The sequence below is a fragment of the Camelus dromedarius genome, chromosome 2, assembly GCF_036321535.1.
Source record: "Camelus dromedarius isolate mCamDro1 chromosome 2, mCamDro1.pat, whole genome shotgun sequence".
NCBI classification, from domain to species: Eukaryota; Metazoa; Chordata; class Mammalia; order Artiodactyla; family Camelidae; genus Camelus; species Camelus dromedarius.
The window spans coordinates 65,138,157-65,158,235 of NC_087437.1; the positions used below are offsets into that span (position 1 = coordinate 65,138,157).

At 33.6% G+C, this 20,079-nt stretch overlaps 1 protein-coding gene across 9 annotated transcripts in view; it reads left to right on the forward strand.

The window, feature by feature from the left end:
• GOLGB1 (golgin B1) overlaps positions 1–20,079 on the forward strand; it is a 72,673-nt gene that overhangs the window by 17,503 nt on the left and 35,091 nt on the right. For 4 of the 9 annotated variants that reach the window (XM_010981551.3, XM_010981552.3, XM_010981557.3 and 1 more), the window contains exons 5-10: positions 817–945; positions 4,315–4,440; positions 6,304–6,426; positions 7,559–7,672; positions 9,137–9,539; positions 11,096–11,211. In XM_010981551.3, coding sequence (XP_010979853.2) covers positions 817–945; positions 4,315–4,440; positions 6,304–6,426; positions 7,559–7,672; positions 9,137–9,539; positions 11,096–11,211 — 1,011 coding nt within the window. The remainder of the gene's footprint in view (positions 1–816; positions 946–4,314; positions 4,441–6,303; positions 6,427–7,558; positions 7,673–9,136; positions 9,540–11,095; positions 11,212–20,079) is intronic. The other 5 variants (XM_010981553.3, XM_010981554.3, XM_010981555.3 and 2 more) reach the window with 3 other exon arrangements.

Here is a 20,079-nt window from a genome sequence, read left to right on the forward strand (position 1 = left end):
CATTTTATAGCTTCATTTATTTCCTCTGTTAAATAAAAAGGTTGGATTAAATGATTTCTAAGTTCCAGCAATCAGTCATAGCAGCCTTTCAACTATTGTATGCTCACTACAAAGCTGATGTTCTGTGGAAAGTGTAGTTGAAGAAGTGGTGGCTATCCTCAGATGCTTGACTGACTATTATGTAGAAGAAAGTGAAATTATTTGGTGTAGTTCCAGTGAACAGACTAGGTTCATTTTGGGGTAGGTGGTGGTGAATTCAATTGGGAAGCAGAGTCTAGTTCAGTCTAAGGACGAACTTTTGGGGGAAAAAAATAGAGTATTTGAAAGAGTTATACTTCCTCCCCACTGGCTCTTTTATGATGTTTTGCCCCTGACTTAGCAGCAGCCTTGTTTTCCTGAATTCTGTCCTCTAGTTCTTCAAGGCAGTGAGACTGTGAGCTTTCTATTAAGTTTTAATCCTTTCAGTCACTGACTGGTTTTGCCCTCAGACTAAAAACCATAAAAATGGGGAATTTGGTACCATTTCTTCCAAGTATCTACTCCCCTCCAGCATCTTCCTGCTTTGGGTTGCTCTGCAGCATTTTCAGATAGCGATTTTACTATCTTTTCCAGAGTTTACAGTGGTTATCTGAGGGAGGATGGGTCTAACAGGAGCTCCTTGGCCACACTGAAACTGGAAGACTCCAGGATTCCTTCCTTGTTGTTAGGTCAGGTGTTATTTCTTGCTCCCAGCAGTTGGATAAAACTATAATAAACTGGTTGTATCGGGCAAATTAGATTCTTTTAAATAAATGACTTTATCTCCTGTGTTTTCAGCATGACAAGAGTTCTACGGAGGAAGAGATGGAACTAGAAAAGATAAAACATAAACTCCAGGAGAAGGAGGAACTAATTAGCAGTTTGCAAGCCCAACTTACCCAGGCACGAACAGAGCAAGCCACACAGGTAGGGGTGTCAGTCACTTTATAATCATTAAGTTAACATGTCACTAAAGTGCTATGACTAATACATTTTTCTAGATGCCCAATAGATATTTGTCTATGTATCTATCAATTTTCTTCTTTGTTTCTTCCTTTCCCTTCTCTTCCCTCCCTTCCTTTCTCCTCCACTAAGTCTAGTGATTTTACTAGGCTGGGCATTGGTGTTTGTCATTCATGGCTGATATTTGTAGATACCCAGTATGGTTTTTCAATATATGGTTTCACACATCTTTTTTTTTCAGAAGAGTTTCTTGAATTATATAGCTTGTAATATTTGGTATGTTTTCTTCTTTAGGGAATTCTGTTATCCCTATGTTCCACCTTTGATTATCTTCAATATTCATCAGTTTTTCTCAGTTCCTTTTTATCTCTTCATTTTAAAAAGATTTTTCTTTTTTTCCCTTATTTTATTTAAGGCATTCTATTTTGTGTTTATTTGCTTTTGTGTTTCTTCTTGTTTTGTCTTCTTTTCTGAAATGATATGTCAGAGTTCATTTTGATTCACAAGAATCAAATTCTTCTTGAATTCTGTTACCTTGTTTCTGAGTTTTTCTAGTTCTGATGTTTAAAATTTATTTTCATGTCTTATATAATTTTCTTAATGTTTTTTTAAACACCTGTTGAAATAGATTGCAATTTTGATTTGTTTTTTGAGCTGATGGTACTCTCTTCTCACATGTTCCTTAGTTATTTTTTCTTTTTTAATAGTATCTTTGAATGGGATTTGACTTGGATCCTTTTATGTTTTTTTATTTTTGTGTGAAATTAATTTTCCTAAATTTTTAGAAGGAGGCTTAGTTCAGGAAAACTGTGTTTTATTAACAGACTTATCTCTTTTGTTGTTGTTTTGTGTGTGTGCTCAAAGATAGGGCAGGTGAATTTCTGAGATTTCCTTGCTTTCTTCCCCTGACCTTCACTTTGGTCTATACTAACATTGTCCAACAGTAGTATAATGTGAGCCACATGTATAATTTAAAATTTTTTTAGCAGCTGCATTACAAAAGGTAAAAAAGAAACAGGTAAAATTAATGTTAACAATATATTTTATTTAATCCAATTTATTAAAAATATACTTTTAAGATTAACATAAAAATTATTTTTGTGTTAATTTAATTTTTTTTCTGTACTAAGTCTGAAATTTGGTGTGTATTTTACATGATATCTCAATTTGGATGCTTAGTTTTCATTGGAAATACTTCATCTGTGTTTAGATTTCATAAAATTTCCAGTTGAAAAAAATAGATTCATGTACTCAGGTTTTTCCAGTACATATTTAGAAACTTCCTAATAACTGAACCAAGTGCTGAAACATCATTTTCCTTTAATATTTGCATCTGTGTTAAGAAACTGCTTAATTATTTTTAGGACAATTAATTTGACTTTGAAAAGCATATTAACTTTAAAGCGACATCTGTAAGAAATGAAAGCATATGACCACATAGACTTGTATGTGCATGTTCATAGCAGCTTTTCTTGTAATAACCAAAAACTAGAAACACCTCACATGTCTATCAGCAGGAGGATATTTAAACAAACCATGGTATATCCACACAATGGAATACTGCTTAGAAATCAGAAGGAATGAACTATGCATCAATATTACACTTTTATTTTAAACTTAAAAATGTATCTATACTTATTTTTTAACATTTTTTATTGAGTTATAGTCATTTTACAATGTTGTGTCAAATTCCAGTGTAGAGCACAATTTTCAGTTATACATGAACATACATATATTCATTGTCACATTTTTTTTGCTGGGAGCTACCACAAGATCTTGTATATATTTCCCTGTGCTATACAGTATACTCTTGTTTATCTATTCTGCATATGCCTGTCAGTATCTACAAATTTTGAAATCCCAGTCTGTCCCTTTCCACCCCCTGCCGCCTTGGCAACCACAAGTTTGTATTCTCTGTCTATGAGTCTGTTGTTTCTGTTTTGTATTTATGGTGTTTTTTTGTTTGTTTGTTTGTTTGTTTTGGTTTCACATATGAGCAATCTCATATGGTATTTTTCTTTCTCTTTCTGGCTTACTTCACTTAGAATGACATTCTCCAGGAACATCCATGTTGCTGCAAATGGCGTTATGTTGTTGGTTTTTATGGCTGAATAGTATTCCATTGTATGAATATACCACATCTTTTTATCTATATTTATTTTTAACTAGAAAAATAATTTGACTAAAATTAATAATAAGTGTTTGTATTGTAATTTAGTTACCAATTATGATTTGCATAGGTTATCAACTGGTACTGCTACTCTCTGCTTAAGGTATTCAGATAAACACATTACAGGGTTACATCGGTATGTAGGAAGAAAGTGTTTAAATTGAATCAATCCTTTGACATAGACTAGATAGCTGGTATGTTTATTATAGCACTAGGAACAATGTGCATACTTGTTACTTGCACAACAATTCAGCAGTACCTTATGTGATGCAACAGGGAAAGTGAAATATAATCATACTAAAACATAGTTGTATTTAATGAAAAAGTATTTTATACTTAAATTAATTTAAATTAAATAATATTAATAATTAACTTCCTCACTTACATTAGATATATTTCAAGCCTTCGATAGCCACACGTGGCTAGTTGATAATGAATTATATAGCACATGTGTAGCCCTTGTTTTTCTTCTATTTCTGTTACCCCTATTCTGCTTAATTTCTATTTCACACCTAGATGTTTCTTCTTAGTGTAGTTTGTATCTTGGAAAAAACCCCTGATGAGTTAGTTTTGAGAGTTCACAGGGACTAGATTGGTCTAGCCTGTTAGTCCTTTCTACTACGGACCCCTTGCATTCAGCCAGTATTGGAGAATGGGAAGGCCCTGCCAATATAAGCTGCTGTTTTAAGATGGGCCAACTGTGCTACGCAATAAGAACTTACTGGCTATTTGGGCGTTGTTCTCAAGGCCATCAGATGTTGCTCTGTTGCTGACTTCTTCCTATAGCACAAACGCTAATCCCATGCAAATCTTGTCCCTTTTGGTTGTTTATCCCTACTTACTTGTATTTTGGGGTTTGTAGGATTACCTTCCTAATTTTATTGTAAATATTGTCCATGGATTTTGGTTTTATTATCTATTTATGCTTTCTGTTTCTATGTGAGGATTCAGAGAAACTGAAAAACTTCTGCTATTGCTTCTGTTTTCCTCTGACAAATAATTTTGACAATTACTTTTTTAAAAAACCAACATATATGGCAATTCTCTTTAGTTTGAAGTGGAAATTAGAAGGATACTGTTAGGTATTTAGGGCAAATGAGGTCAAAGAATTAAGAGTGTTAATTCTTTTGCTTAAATATTTTTTTTTCCTTTTGTGTTTTCAGTTTGCTAAGAGTTCAACAGAGATGGAAGAACTTTTAATAATGAAGAAACAGCTCCAAGAGAAGGAAGAACTCATTAGCGCTTTGCAAACCCAGCTCAGCCAGACACAGGCAGAGCAAGCTGCTCAGGTAGGGTGGAAGTTACCTCACAATCACTGGAATAAAGACTCACGAAAGGCCAAGATTATGACATGACAAGTCAGTTCAGACAATCTGTTTTTAAAACTTTAGCACATGAAAGTGTAGTAGCTAGAATGTTATAGTAGAAATTACAAGGGTGTGGTAGTAGAAGAAATTGGAAATGTTATTTACCTTGATGAGTATACTATAGTCTAATTGATGGCTGTTTTGTAGTTCTACAGGCCCAGAAACTTGGTTTTAATAGCACATGGCCTTTCAGTCTCAGGAAGGAAGGGGTTTGTGCTAAGTTCAAGAGACTATTAGATAAACCAAAAGAAGTACAAATGATTAAATCCATTCTTTCTCTATAGTAAAATCTTAATGGGAAGTTAAATTATAATCAGAAGATTACTTAGTGATTATGTAATGAGAAAGTGGTATAGGTTATGTGATTCAGCGTTAAAAGTATGTGACTTTCTTCTTCATATTTATTTCTGCTACCAGGACCAGACTGTTTGGACTGGCATCCTCAACTCTATTTTTCTAAATTTCCAGTTTGACCATCCAGTCTTGTATTTTTCCTTTGTGAAGGCCTTTGATTCACAAAACATTTTTTTCCCTAAAGTGCTTTTGTACAATAGCTAATTTTATCCATTGGGTGTTTGGTGTTTACTTTATTGATAACTTGTACTATTAGTGGTCTACTGCTGTGTATACATTTAAAGTTGTCTATCCTAAAATCCTTAGTTTTGCTTGTAAGCTTTTATTGTGTCCTTTTTATGTACAAACACTTTATACAGGGTTGGATAAAGAAATATAAAATATTTTTACTGAGTGGCTTAATACATAGAAAGCCAAAATATATATATCAGCAGCAATAAGAACTGAAAATATTTTGAGAGGTGAAGGAGCTTACTGTGCGTGTGACCACCAAGGGAGGTTTCAAATTCATAGTGATACCAAAATTCAGATAGTCAAAAATATGGAGTTTTTTTTCCACCTAGGAGAGCCAGAGTCAATTCAAGGTGTCACAAATTGAGAAATCAGCAATAGTTGAAGAGTCTGTGCAAAATGGGCAGGGTAAGAGCTGGTTGATGTGCTCAACCACAGATTTCAAGGAAATGAATAAGCGCGTGCGTGCATGCGCGTCCATGCACCCGCGCACGCGCGCACCCCCCCCCCCCCAAGAACAAAACAAAATAAAAACACTGATACTGAGCAACTCACAACCAGTTAATTTATTTCCACTTCATTCTGTTAAGAGCCAGTTTGGGTGATCTAGAAGCCAGCAAATAATGGCAGCTGAAAATAGCTGTCCTGGGGAGGTGGTGTAGGTTTGGAAATATACCAAGTTCTTTGGTAGAAGCAATTCTTTGGAAATAAGACTGGAAAGAGGATTTGTATTTCCCATTGTAGAGAATCTTGAGTAAAAGATACATTAGTTTTAAGTTTATATTTATAGGGCATGACAATTTCACTGAGAGTTTTCTTCGAGCATAAGTGTAGTATTGAAGTGCCCAGGGCTTAACAGGAATCTAACTTTGTCTGCTTAGTATTCTAATCTCCTTAGATCTTTTAAGAATATACCTCTGTGTATTTAAACACTTCTATTAAACATGCAAATATAATTATTCAAAATTTATATATAGGTTGACTTCTGAATTTGGTAATAAGCTTCCTCTCACATTTGGAAGTTACCATCAGGCCTGTATCTCTTGCCTAACATTCTCATCCTTGACGTTCTAAATTTAATTTAAAAAACCTATTGTCTATCAGTTCCCAGTGTCTGTCTTTGGAGAATAGTCTGTGAGTTTTGTCTGTGTGATATTCGGGGAGTGTAACTTGTATAGTTTCTCTGGTGTGTGTCTTCAGTTGAGTTCCATGCAGCAGGTGGTCCGAGAGAAAGATGCCCGCTTTGAAACACAAGTTCGTCTTCATGAAGATGAGCTTCTTCAGTTAGTAACCCAGGCAGATGTGGAAACAGAGATGCAACAGGTGTGTTGCTAAAACTTAGTAGAATGACTGTCGTTTTAGTTAACTTTGATTAAGTTATCACAGCACCTCTTCCATTCTCACCCACTGCTCTTCACTTGGTTGGGGTCTGCTCATCAGTTGGCTTATTTTTGGTGTTCTTCTCTTCTGTTGCATATTAATTATTTATTTCTCCTTACCTCGCCTCTTACCCCTCTCATCAGGTTGCTGGTACTCAAAAGCTGAGTTGAATTGGCAAATGTATGTGGTAGTCGGAAGTTGGTTTCTCTTCAGTTTGCCTGTCATAGCTACCTTTGTGCATTAAAAACCTGATCCAAAGCTTTAAATCAATGAAGTCAGTTTTAAACTTTAAATAATTTAAAGGTAAAAAGAAGTGATTTTGAAGCCATAAAGTCTTCTATTAAATCGATAATTCTTTTTTTAAAAAGTTCACTGAGTAAGTTTTGAAAATTGGCTTCATTGTTTTTAGCTTTATCATCTACTAACTCAAAAGTATTTCATTTCTGTTCAGTGTGTAGTACAGTGTGGTACCCGAAGGCACTCCAGTGGTATTTCATGGTTGATCCATTTAATTTTTTTCTTTTTTTTTTCAGTAAAAACCTCTTCCAAGTTCTAGGCAGTCCTTCAGAGTACACCACTAAGTAAAGTTTCAGAATATGGCACTTTTTAAAGTAGCATATTGATATATACATGTATCATTGATTTATTCATTCAACAAATATTTATCCAGTGCATGTCCCATGCATGAAACTGGAAGAGAAATGGTTCTTACCTGTAGAGAATGTCCTCTTTGGTGAGTGAAATACACATGTACCTATGTTATTTAGGTACAGCACATTGACTATATAATTTTAAAGGTGGATATGTGTAATAAATATCTAATTATTAAAAAGGCTCCCTAATTCAGGGGCTTGCTTGTGTCCATTTGGTTGTTGGTGGTGTTCTGGAGAAGACATTTTTGGAGATTCTTTGTTGCTGCTGGATGAGGAGCATGGCATGCTGGTGTCTCACACTTGAATGTGTCATCCTCAACATCCAAAAATCCTAAGTAGACCATGCTGTGTGACATTTTGAAAGGTAAGCAGATAACTGTGCTCATTTGTTAGCACATCATGTGGAAACGTTTTCTCCTCAGAAACTGAGGGTGCTGCAGAGGAAGCTTGAAGAGCATGAAGAAGCCTTGTTGGGCCGTGCTCAGGTTGTGGACTTGCTCCAACAGGAGCTGACTGCTGCCGAACAGAGAAACAAGGTACCGCCTTATGATCTCTACTGCCTGCCGTGGGAGGGTTCCTTTCCACCATAGTTCGCCAGGCAGCAGGTGTAAAATCCTATTAGAAACCTTCAGAGAATTGGTGCCATTTATTCATTCTTTCAACAAATTCCCTGTGCTTAAGTGCTGGTGATATTCTGATGAGCAAAACAGATACAGTTCCTCCCTCACGAAGCTTACATTTCACGTCTTTTACTGTCTCTCTTTTCCCTTGTGATTTTGGGTCGAGTCCTACTTTCTCTAGAATGTTGCATTTTCCTTTTCTTTTCTTTGAGTTTCTTTTCTGTCAGTTTTCCCTTCTCTGTTGTGAATGTTTCTTGTGCATTATATACTGTCCCTTCTTTGCTTGTTTTTGTTGGTTAATTTTCTGTTGGATTAAAATAATCCCACCATGCAGTGTTCCCTCACATCTAAAGGTGATTAAGGATGCTCGTGTTCCAAAATCTGAAACTCAAGTATCCCATACCCTGACTATAACCCATCCTGTTACTCCCTTTCTCAGGCTGAACTCACCTTCATTCTCATTAGGATTTCTTGATCCTTTCAGTTTGTTCCTCCAGTGTGTTAGTTCGTTCTTGGCCTCTCTCCTTTCCTTGTCTAGTATAGACTTGTAATTGACCATCTGGACTACTCTTTTACCAGCCCTTGGATCCCCTGTGTTGCTGCCCCTTCACATCCAGGGAGCCAAATCCTAACGTGGAATGAATGCTGCAGTCCACATTCTCCACTCGTTCATCTGGGTGCTGCAAGAAAATCATCTCCTTTCTTAATTTTCAACTCCCCTTGAGAAGGACTGTCTTTCTTGCAGAGAAACATATTTCCGTATCTCCAGTGCTAACAAAACCCATGCCCTGACCCTGAGTTCCCTCTCTGGCTGTCATCAGATTGTCAGGTTCAAATCCCAGTTGTGTTACTTACTAGATAGGTTCTATAGAGATAGTTACATATATGTGACTTTATGGTAAATTTCCCTTCTCTGCTCCTTTTAATACCTTGTAAGTATCTCTCTCATGGCCTCAATCATTTTATATTACTATGATCTTTTAAGTGTGAATCTCCCAATAAACTCTTGAGTTCCTTGAGGGCAGGGACTGGATCCTTTATTCATTCATTTATTCAGTATTTATTGAGTAACATGTAGTCAATATGCCATGTACTATGTTGGGTGCTGGAGAACAATGATGATAAAACACACAGTCCCTTCCCTTATTGAACTTATTTTATACTGGGAGACACATAAGTGAAATGATAATGCCACAAATAAAAAATATATGAATAGAAACTGTCAAAAGTATCAAGAAACAATAACAGAGGATATTATGCAATTATAGGCTTGGTCTTGAGTGTCTTGGCCCAGGCTTCACCTGGAAGAAGCACTTCACTATGCTTATTGAAATGAAAGAATGAATTTATGGTTCACGTGGCTTCATCTTTTTTTCTTAGATTCTCTCTCAGCAGTTAGAGCAGATGGAAGCTGAACGTAATACTTTAAGGAACACTATAGAAACAGAAAAACAAGAGTCCAAGATTCTGATGGAAAAGATGGAACTTGAAGTGGCAGAGAAAAAATTATCCTTCCACAACCTGCAGGAAGAAATGCATCATCTTCTGGAACAGCTTGAACAAGCCAGTCAAGCCCAGGCTGAACTGCAGTCCCGGTACAGTGCTTTGGAACAGAAGCACAGAGCAGAAATGGAAGAGAAGACCTCTCACATTTTGAGTCTTCAAAAGACTGAACAAGAGCTGCACACTGCCTGTGATGCCCTAAAGGATCAAAATTCAAGTCTTCTCCAAGAAAAGAGTGAACAGGCGGTTCGTTCAGCCCAGACCATTCAACAGCTGGAAGGTCAGTATTTTGTTGCCTTTGAAGCTCACCTGTCTAGCACCAGAGTGGCTCCTACTTTAAAATTCTAGGGATGACATCATTTGCTTAAATCAATTGAGTCAATAGAAGGATTAAGAAAAGCATCTCTTCTGAGCTCTGTTTCATTTCTCCCACCTCTGACTAAAGTTATAATCTGGCTTAGCATTGTAATTATCATAATAGTACTAAAAACTATTGACAGTTATGTGTCAGGTATTAAAAAGAATGCTATATGAGACATGACTGTGGTCTGAAGGATTCACTGACTAAAAAGAGTAGGATTTGAATTAATTTGTCAAAAACTCAGGCCAGATCTAGTTGCAAACATTGGGAAGACTGAGTTGTATGGAGTCATCCTTACTTCTAAAGATGGATCTGAATGCTTTTCTAATAGCTGAAAATTTCTTTTTATAGAAAACTTTTATCTTTTAATAAGCTTTAAAGAAAACTTATTTTTCAGTGTGTTATATTACAATAGTGAAGAGCTGAACATTAACCAGAAAGCCTCGAGGGGCATTACCTGGGAACAGTGTGTTACAGAAGCGTGCTGTTCTCTTTTTTTTTTTTTTCTCCCAAGTTTCTTTAATTAATTTATTTTTTAAAATTGATATACAGTCAGTTCCCATGTGTCAATTTCTGGTGTACAACACAATGCCCTAGTCATCCATATACATATATATTTTTCATATTCTTTTTCATTAAAGGTTATTACAAGATATTGAACATAGTTCCCTGGGCTATATAGAAGAAACTTTTTTTAAAATCTATTTTTATATATAGTGGCTAACATTTGTAAATCTCAAACTCCCAAATTTATCCCTTCCCACTCTCTATCCCTGGTAACCATAAGATTGTTTACTATGTCTTTGAGTCTATTTCTGTTTTGTAGATGAGTTCATAGTGTCCTTTTCTTTCTTTTTGTAGATTTCACATATGAGTGATGTATGGTATTTTTCTTTCTCTTTCTGGCTTACTTCACTTAAAATGATGATCTCTGGGTCTATCCATGTTGCTGCAAATGGCATTATTTTATTCTTTTTTATGACTGAATAATATTCAATTATATAAATATACCAGAACTTCTTTATCCAGTCATGTGTTGATGGACATTTAGGTTGTTTTCATGTCTTGGCTATTGTATATAGTGCTGCTTTGAACATTGGGGGAGCATGCTGTTCTCTTAACTGAGCCATGTTCATGTTTAAAACTGCTATAGAGTCTCAGGAGGATTTACAACGCTTATGTAGAGAGTGAAGAAAATAGACACTAAAGGTATTTTCAAGGGGGGAAGAAAAGAATGACTTTTTAAAAAATACCTAGGCATGTTTTATTTTACCTTTGAAGGAAGCTTACTGAGATGTCCTTTGGTTCTTGTGAGTATTTAAACAATTTAAAAAAATGTCCTTGGCATCATAATTTTAATTAAGATAACTGAACTAGTGTAAACAGCATATGGTATATCCCTAGATGATAATAACTCACTAAGTTTCAGACTTGAGGCAAAGAACATTTCAATTTACTTATTCTCATTTCTTTAGATCAACTCCAGCAAAAATCTGAAGAAATTAGCCAATTTCTAAATAAACCAACATTGCAAAATTATGAAACAGCATCTCAGACTTCTTTCCCAGATGTTTCTAATGAGGGTACACAGGTAATTAAATGTATACTTCTTATAAATATCTGTTTGTCTTTGCTGTATCTATGCTTGAGTGTTTTAATAGAATTTATTCCAGGAAGCAGTATAAGCCTCTTCTGTCTGATAAAATGTTTTTTTGGAGGCTATTCCATTGGAAAGGTTCAGGAAAGACATTAAGGTAGTGTCCCAACAACGAATAATGAGAAAAAAGTAGACAATAAGCACCATGATCTCAGGAACCTTTCTAATTCTACAGTCTTAGAAATCTGTGTTAGAGATGAATCATTATTTTTAATTTTATAATCAGTTTCTTCATTTGAGAAGACACTTTTGCTTTTGGTATTCTGAGATTTGATCAGGTTTAAAGTATACAGTTCAGTCTAACCTAACTTAAATGTCTATTATAGAAATCATAATGCTCACATTAATTAGCTAACAGTAAAAAATTCAACTGCCTGTTGATTGGCTAGTATGTTCTATCTGCCTTTGGTAAAAATCTCTGTGGGAAGCTAGATTTTAATCACTAGAAGGCTGCTTATTGAGCTTGAATATCAGAACAAGGAGAGTTAGTTTGATGGTCTTAATTAGCTAGTGTAAATCTGGGATAACTGGATTCGTTCATCTCCATTATAAGATTATACCCTTCCAAACTGACAGGCATACTGGTCAACAGAGCCCCATGGTTCCTGGGCAGTACTGTGCACTGATAAAAATTTTTGCTTCCTGGTTTTTAGCATCTAGGCTTTCCAGTCTCTTCTGTTCTCCCATTCTCAACTCAACTTTCCTCCAAAGTTTTAAGACATTTTTCAGCAACTCTAGAAAAATTGAATTTTATAGTGAACACCTGTATACCTACCATCTAGATTCTGTCAACATTTACTGTATTTTTTTAATCAAATATCTATCCATTTATCCATCTAAGAACTCATCTTAATTTTTTATACAGTTCACAGTAAATTGTAGACATTAGTCCATTTTTCTCTAACTAGTTCAACATTCATGTCATTGACTAGATTTTAATATTTGTTTATAGTTCTTTTTCTTTTGAAGTAAGATTTACAAGACATGAAATGTACAAGTATTAAGTGTACCGTTCATTGAGTTTTGTCAATGTACACCTGTGTTACCCAAATCCCTATCAAGATATATCACCCCACAAAGTACCCTTTTGCAGTCAGCCCCATTCTTCCCCTCCAGAGATGATCAGTGTTCTGTTTTTTTTTGCCATATATTAATTTTGCCTGTTTTATATCCTATAAATGTAATCATACATTTGTGTTCTTTTGTGTAAAACCTCTTTCACTCAGCATGTTTTGAGGTTCATTTATATTGTTGCATATATCCTAATTTATTCTTTTATATTGCTAAGAAATATTCCGTTTTGTGAGTATACTGCATTTTCCTTTTGCATGATTGTGCTATAATTTTCTTTTGATGGATACCTGTCTTTTTCATGCTTTGGCTATTATGAATTAAGCTGCTATGGATATTCTTATACAAGTATTTGTGTGGACATATGTTTTTATTTATCTTCATTAAATGCTAGTTGACGAATTTCTGGGCCATAGAGTAAGAATATATATAGCTTTATAGGGAAATGCCAGATCTTTTTCCAAAGTAGTTGTATTACTTATACTCTCATCTAAAATATATGAGAGTTCTAGTTGCTCCATATCTTCTCTAAGATTTGTTATTGTCCATTTTTGAAATTTTAGCCATTGTAATGGGTGTGTAGTGGTAGGTCATTTTGGTTTCAACTTGCATTTCCTTCATGACAAATGATGTGGAACATTTTTTGGGGGGATTCTGGGTCATCTGTATATCTTCTTTTTGTGAACTATGTGTTCAAGTCATTTCACCATTTTAATAATCAAGTTCTTTGCCTATTTATCAAGTTGTATTAATTCTGTATATATTCTGAATTCCAGTTTATTATCAGATATATTTAGTGAGTATTTTCTATCATGCTGTGGCTTGCCTCCTATTAATTTTCTTCAGGATATCTTTTAATTAGCAGACATTTAAAATTTTGATAAAGTCTATTATTTATCGGGTTTTTGGGAGGTTTGTAATTTTCTGTGTCCCATCTATGAAAACTTTGCTTAACTCCAAGTCATGCAGATATTCTCTTATGTTTTCTTTCTTCTATATAGTTTTTGCTTTCACAGTTAAGTGTCTGAACCTCAGTAAATTTTTGTATGTGATGTAGGATAAAGTTAAGTTTTTATTTTTTTCTATATAGATATCCAATTGTTTCAGCACCATTTCCTGAAAACATTTTACTTTCCTCATTGGATTGCTTTGGTACCTTTGTTGAAAACAAATGATTACTAGGTCTATGTCTGAGCTTTCTGTTCTGTTGATCTTTTTGTCAGTTCTTATGTCAGTATTACACAGTTTTCACTACTGTAGTCTGTAGTTAGTCTTGAAGTCAGGTAGTATAAGTCCTCTAACTGTTCTTCTTTTCAAGATTGCTTTGATTATTCCAGGTCCTTTGCATTTCCACAGAAATTATAAAACCAATTTTCTCAAATTCTATTTGGAAAAAAAAAGCTGGATGGGATTTTGAATTGGCATTATGCTAAGTCTATAGGTCAATTTAGGGAGAATTGACATCTTAACGCTACTGAATTTTTCAACCCATGAGTATAGTATTTCTCTTCACTTATTAAGATCTTCTTTGATTTCTTTCATCAGTGGTTTATAGCTTTGATTGGAGGAGTTGTGCACATGTTAAAAATATTCTGAAATCCTTTTTAATGCTATTGTAGATGGAATTTATTCTAATTTCACTTTCTGGCTGTTTGATGCTTATATGTAAGTATACAATTGAATTTTGCTTATGTGAGCTTGATAAATATTTGTTTTATTAGTTCTAGTCTCTTTATAGAGTCCTTAGGATTTTCTACATAAATAATCATATCGTCTGCAAATAAAGACAAGTTTACTTACTCCTTTCTAATCTTTATGCCTTTATTTCTTTTTCATATAATGGCTAGGACCTTCATTACACTGTTTCATAGAAGTGGTAAGATTGGCCTTCTTGCACTGTTCCTGATCTTAGGGGAAAGTGTTCCTTATTTTACCACTAGCTGTGCTACCAGCTTTCAGTTTTCGATGTATATCCTTTATCAGGCTGAGATCATTCCCCTGTATTCCTAGTTTGATGAGAATTGGTGTTGGATTTTGTCAAATGCCTTTTCTGCATTTATTGAAATGACCATATGAGTTTTCTTTACTCTGTTAATATGGTACAGTACTTTAATTTTTAAATATTAAACCAACCTGGTAATGTTAGGATAAACCCCACTTGGTCATAAAGTATTATTGTTTTTATATATTACTAAATTTGGTTTGCTACTGTTTTCTGAAGCATTTTTGTATCCGTATTTATGAAAGCTATTGGTCTTTGTTTTGATCATGAAGGTTTTCCTTTGTTTTGTAGTATCTTTGTCAGATTTTGCTATTAGGGTTATAATGGTATCAAAAAAGAAAAAAAATCAGTGGGGAAGTGTTCCCTTCTATTTTCTGAGAGTTTGTGTAAGATTGGTATTATTTTTCAAGGGTTTGAAAGAATTCACTAGTGAAACCATCTGGGCCTTGAGCTGATAATAAATTGATTTTCTTTTTCATCTTGTGTCAGTTTGGATTTTTTTTTTTTTTTAGGCTTTGTCTATTTCATTGAAGATGTCAAATCTTTGTTATGTTGGTTGGTTATGTTGGTTATACTATCCCCTTTTTATCCTTTTATGCTTGTAAGCTCTGTAGTGGTACCCATCCCTACCCTAATCCCTATTTTTTTTTAATTAAGATGTTATTGACTTATTGTATAAGTTTAAGGTGTTGCTTTGACACATTTATACGTTGCAGTAGGATTACCACCGTAACACCTCTATTACAGCACATAATTATCATTTCTTTTTTGTTGTGAGAACATCTAGTCTCTTAGCAACTTTGAAGTATAGAATACAATATTGTTAACTGTAATCACAATGCTGGGTATTAGATCTTCAAAAGTTGTTCATATTCTAACTGCAAGTTTGTGCTGTTTAACCAGCATCTTCCCAATTTGTGCTTCATTTTCTTGACTTAACTAGAAATTATTTGACTTTAAAAAATCTTTTTAAAGAACCAAGTTTGGGGCTTGTTAATTTTCTCTATTGCTGTTTTTTTTTCACTTTTATTAATTTTGGCTCTTTGGTATTTCTATTTATTTGGTTTTACTTTTTTCTAGCTTTGTAAAGATCTCTTCTCATATAACTTAAGATCTTCTTTTCTTATATAAACATTTAAAATTATAAAATTCCCTCTTAAGCACATGGTTTGATATGTTTGTTTTTTATCATTAAGTTTTTGAAGAGTTTTCTAATTTTCTTTGTGACTTTTTCTTGGATCATGGATTATTTAGAAGTGTGTTGTCGGTTAACTATCCAGATATTTAGTTTTGTTTCTAGATATCTTATTATTATTAATTTCTAATTTAATTTCATTATAATCAGATAATATGCTGTATATGATTTCAGTGCTTTGAAATTTATAGACTTGTTTTATGACACAGTATATTGTCTGTCTTAGTGAACATAGCTTGTGCACTCATAAAGAAGATATATTCTGTAGTTATTGGATGTAACATTTTATAAATATCACTTAAAATCATAGTGTTATTCAGATTATCTTTTTTTGATTGATTTTTGTCTAGTTGTTGAAACTAAACTGACTTTTGTCTAGTTGTTTTGTCTGTTTTATGTCCAGTTGCTAAGAGGGGATTAAAATCTTTAACTGTGATTGTGAAGTTGTCTGTTTTTCCTTTTAACTCTGTCACTTTTTGTTTCTTTGTATTTTGGATCTCTTTTAATAAGTACATATGCATTTATGATTTTATGTCTTCTGATAAAACGTTCCTTTTTGTATTTATGAAATATTACTCTTATCTCTAGTAATTTCTTTACTGGAAGTTCTGTTGTATCTGTTACGTTTACTGTTTGCATGGTATATTCTTTTCTGTTCTTTACTTTCAACTTCTTTCTTTACAGTAAATGTCTCGAAGGCAGCATATAGTTAAGTTTTGCTTTTTTATTTCTTCTCATAAGCTCTGCTTTGTCATTCAAGTGGTTAGTTCATTTAATGTAACTATTGACATGATTTGATTTGTCTTCCATTTTGGCCATCTTTTTTTTCTTCTGTTTTCTGTTTCTTTCTTATCCTTTCTTTCTATTTAATAATTTAAAGTTTTTTGAATTTTATTTTCACTTATCTACTAACTTACTTTCCTTTTAAACATCTATATTAGAGTTATAATTGACATACAATAATCTATAGACTTTTAAAGTGTACAGTTTGATGAGTTTTGACATATGCCTGAAGCCATCATCACTATCAAGTAAATGAACATATTCATCATCCCCCAAAGTTTCTCATGCCCTCTTTTAAGTTTTCTCTCACATCCCCACATCCCCATGCCCCGCCACTCTTTCTTTCATTATAGATTAGTTGTATTTTTTAAAATTTTATATAAATTATATGTACTCTTCTTTTTTCCTGGCTTCTCTCACTCAGCGTACCTATTTTGATATTCATACTATTATTGTATGTAGCAATAATCCATTCCTTTGTATTGTTGAGGATATTGTACATACCACGGTTTATTTATCCATTTCCTTTTTGATGGACAAATTTGGGTTGTTGACAGTTTTTATCTGTTACAAATAATGAATATTATTTTACAAATCTTTGGACCTGTGCTTTCTTTACTCTCAGTAAATATCTAAAAATGGAGTGTCTGGATCATGTGGGAAGTGTTTGGAAGTTTTTAAGATACTGCCAGACTGTTTCCCAAAGTGGTGTTACCATTTTCTATTCCCACCAGCAGTGTATGAGATTTCCAGGGATAAAGCTCATTTGGTCGTGATATATTATCCTTCCACTTTCTTGGATTTAATTGCTAAAATTTTGTTTCAAAGTTTTACATCTGCATTCATGAGGAATATTTGTCTGTCTGTAATTTTATGTAATGTCTTTTTCTGGTTTTGCTCTGAGTAATGTTGGCCTTTTAGAAGAATGGGGAAATGTTCTTTCCTTTTTTGTTTCTTGGAAAGATTTTGTGTAGACTTGGTATTATTTTTTCCTTAAATGTTTTATGAAAATTCACCAGTAAAGCTGTCTACTTTTGGAATTTTCTTTGTGGAAGCATCTGTCTGTACAAATTCTATTTGCTTCATAGCTATTTGATGATTTAGGTTATATATTTCTTCTTAAGTGAGTTTTGGTGTTTTATATCTTTTAGGGAATTTGTCCATTTAAAGGGTCAAACTTAAAAGCAAAAAGTTACTCTTAAGAATCTCTAATTACTCTTTTAAAATGTATAGAATCTATAGTGATGTTACCTTTTCCATTCCTAATATTGGTATTTATACTTTCTTTATTATACAGATTAGACTGCCCAGAGGTTTATTAACTTTACTGATCTCAAAGCCAACCTTCATTGATTCTCTCTTGTTTTCTGCTTTCTATTTTATTGATTTCACTTTGATCTTTTTATTTCCTTCCTTCTGTTTGCTTTTGATTTGATTTCCTCATTTCTTAGCTTCTTAAGGTAAAAGCTGAGACCATTAATTTGAGACCTTTTTAATTTCTAATATGGGCATATTGCATTATAAATTTTCCTCTAAAATCTGCTTTAGTGGTATCTCACAAATTCTGTTGTATTTTCATTTTCACTCAGTTCAAAATAACTAATTTCCCTTTTGATTTCTTCTTTGCCCCCTTGGCTACTTAGTTTCCACATATTTGAGGATATGTCTAGTAGTCTATTATTAATTTTTATTTTAATTCCATTGCGGTCAGAGCACATACCTTATATGACTTTAGTCTTTTAGAAATGATTGAGACTTGTTTTATGGCCCAGATTATTGCCTATTTTGGTAAATGTTCCATGTGTACTTGGAAATAATGTGCAGTCTGCTGTTGTTGGCTGAAATGTTCTATAAATGTCGATCATGTAAGGTTGGTTGACAAGAGTTATTCAAGTGCACTGTATCCTTGCTGCTTTTCTGCCTATTTGTTCCCTCAGTTATTGAGAGGAGAATTGAAATTTCATATTATAGTGGTGGATTTATTTATAGTTCTGTCAGTTTTTACATCATGTATTTTCAGTCTGTCTTACTGGAGATTCAAACTTTTAGGGGTTTTATGCCATTTTGATTAGAGATATTTTGATTATGAAATGACCTTCTTTATCCTTGGTGACATTCTTTGCTCTGAGATGTACGTTTGTCTGATACTAATATAGCAATTCTACTTTTCTTTTGACTAGTGTTAGCATGGTGTATCTTTTTTCCTTAACTTATTTGTGTCTTTATATTTAAAGCACATTGCTTAAATGCAGCATAGAATTTGATCCTACTTCTTATCCAAATTGTCAATCTCTGCCTTTCAGTTGGAATGTTCAGACCATTTCCATTACTGTTGTCACTGATACAGTTTTAAAGTCTCTCACCTTGCTATTTGTTTTCTATTTTTCCAACTGTTGTTTCTTACTTTTTTACTTTTCCTTCCTTTTAAAAAATTGGTTGAGTATTTTTTATGACTCTGTTTTTCCCCCTTTTCATCTTATTAGCTATAATTCTTTATTTTGTTAAGATAGTAACTGCATTAAGGATTATAGTTTGCATTTTTATCACGGTTTACCTTTACATAATACTGTGTGGATTCATGTGTAGAATAAAACTTTTACAATCATATACTTACATTTCTTCACTCTTGGGATTTATGTTATTATTACTTTACTTATTAATGTCTTATAAACAAAAATATAAAAATATAACATGTTATAAGCAAAAATTTTTATTTTTGTTTAGTCAGTTATCTTTTAAGGAGATTCAAATAATAAAGTAAATCTTAACTACCACTGCAGTTATCATTTCTGGTGCTTTTCATTCTTTAAGGTAGATCAAGAGTTGGCAGTCTTTTTCTATAAAAGGTCCAATGACAAATATTTTAGGCTTTTTTTTTTTAACATTTTTTATTGATTTATAATCATTTTACAATGTTGTGTCAAATTCCAGTGTTCAGCACAATTTTTCAGTCATTCATCGACATATACACACTCATTGTCACATTTTTTTCTCTGTGAGTTATCATAACATTTTAGGCTTTTAGGCCATAACTGTATTTACAAAAATAGGTGGAAGGCCTCCAAAGTTTGCCAAGCTCTGGTGCAGTTTCATATTTCCATCTAGTGTCATTTTCCTGCTCCCTGAAGGACTTCCTTCCTTTAATATGTATGTGTGTGCTCTCTCATGAGTGCATGCGTCTGCTGGTGATGGGTTCTTATAGCTCTTGTATGTTTGAAGACATCTTTATCTTTCTGTTGTTGCTAAAAGATACTTTTAAAAGCTGACTATAGAATGCTACATCGATAGTTTTTTTTTTCTCTTTCAGTACTTTAAGGCTATTACTCTATCTTTTTTCTTGCATTTTGTTTTTGACAAGAAATCTGTCATCCTTGTCTTTTCTTTCTTTCTTTCTTTCTTTCTTTCTTTCTTTCTTTCTTTCTTTCTTTCTTTCTTTCTCTCTCTCTCTCTCTCTCTCTCTCTTCCTTTCTTTCTTCCTTCCTTCCTTCCTTCCTTTCTTTCTTTCTTTCTTTCTTTCTTTCTTTCTTTCTTTCTTTCTTTCTTTCTTTCTTTCTTTCTCTCTCTCTCTCTCTCTCTCTCTCTCTCTCTCTCTTCCTTCCTTCCTTTCTTTCTTTTCTTTCTTTTCTGGCTGCTTTTGGGATTTATCTCTGGTTTTGAGCACTTGGGTTATGTTGTGCCCTGGCATAGTGTTCTTCATGTTTCTTGTGCTTGGAGTTTGCCTTTTAAATTGCTGTGGTTATAGTGTTCATCA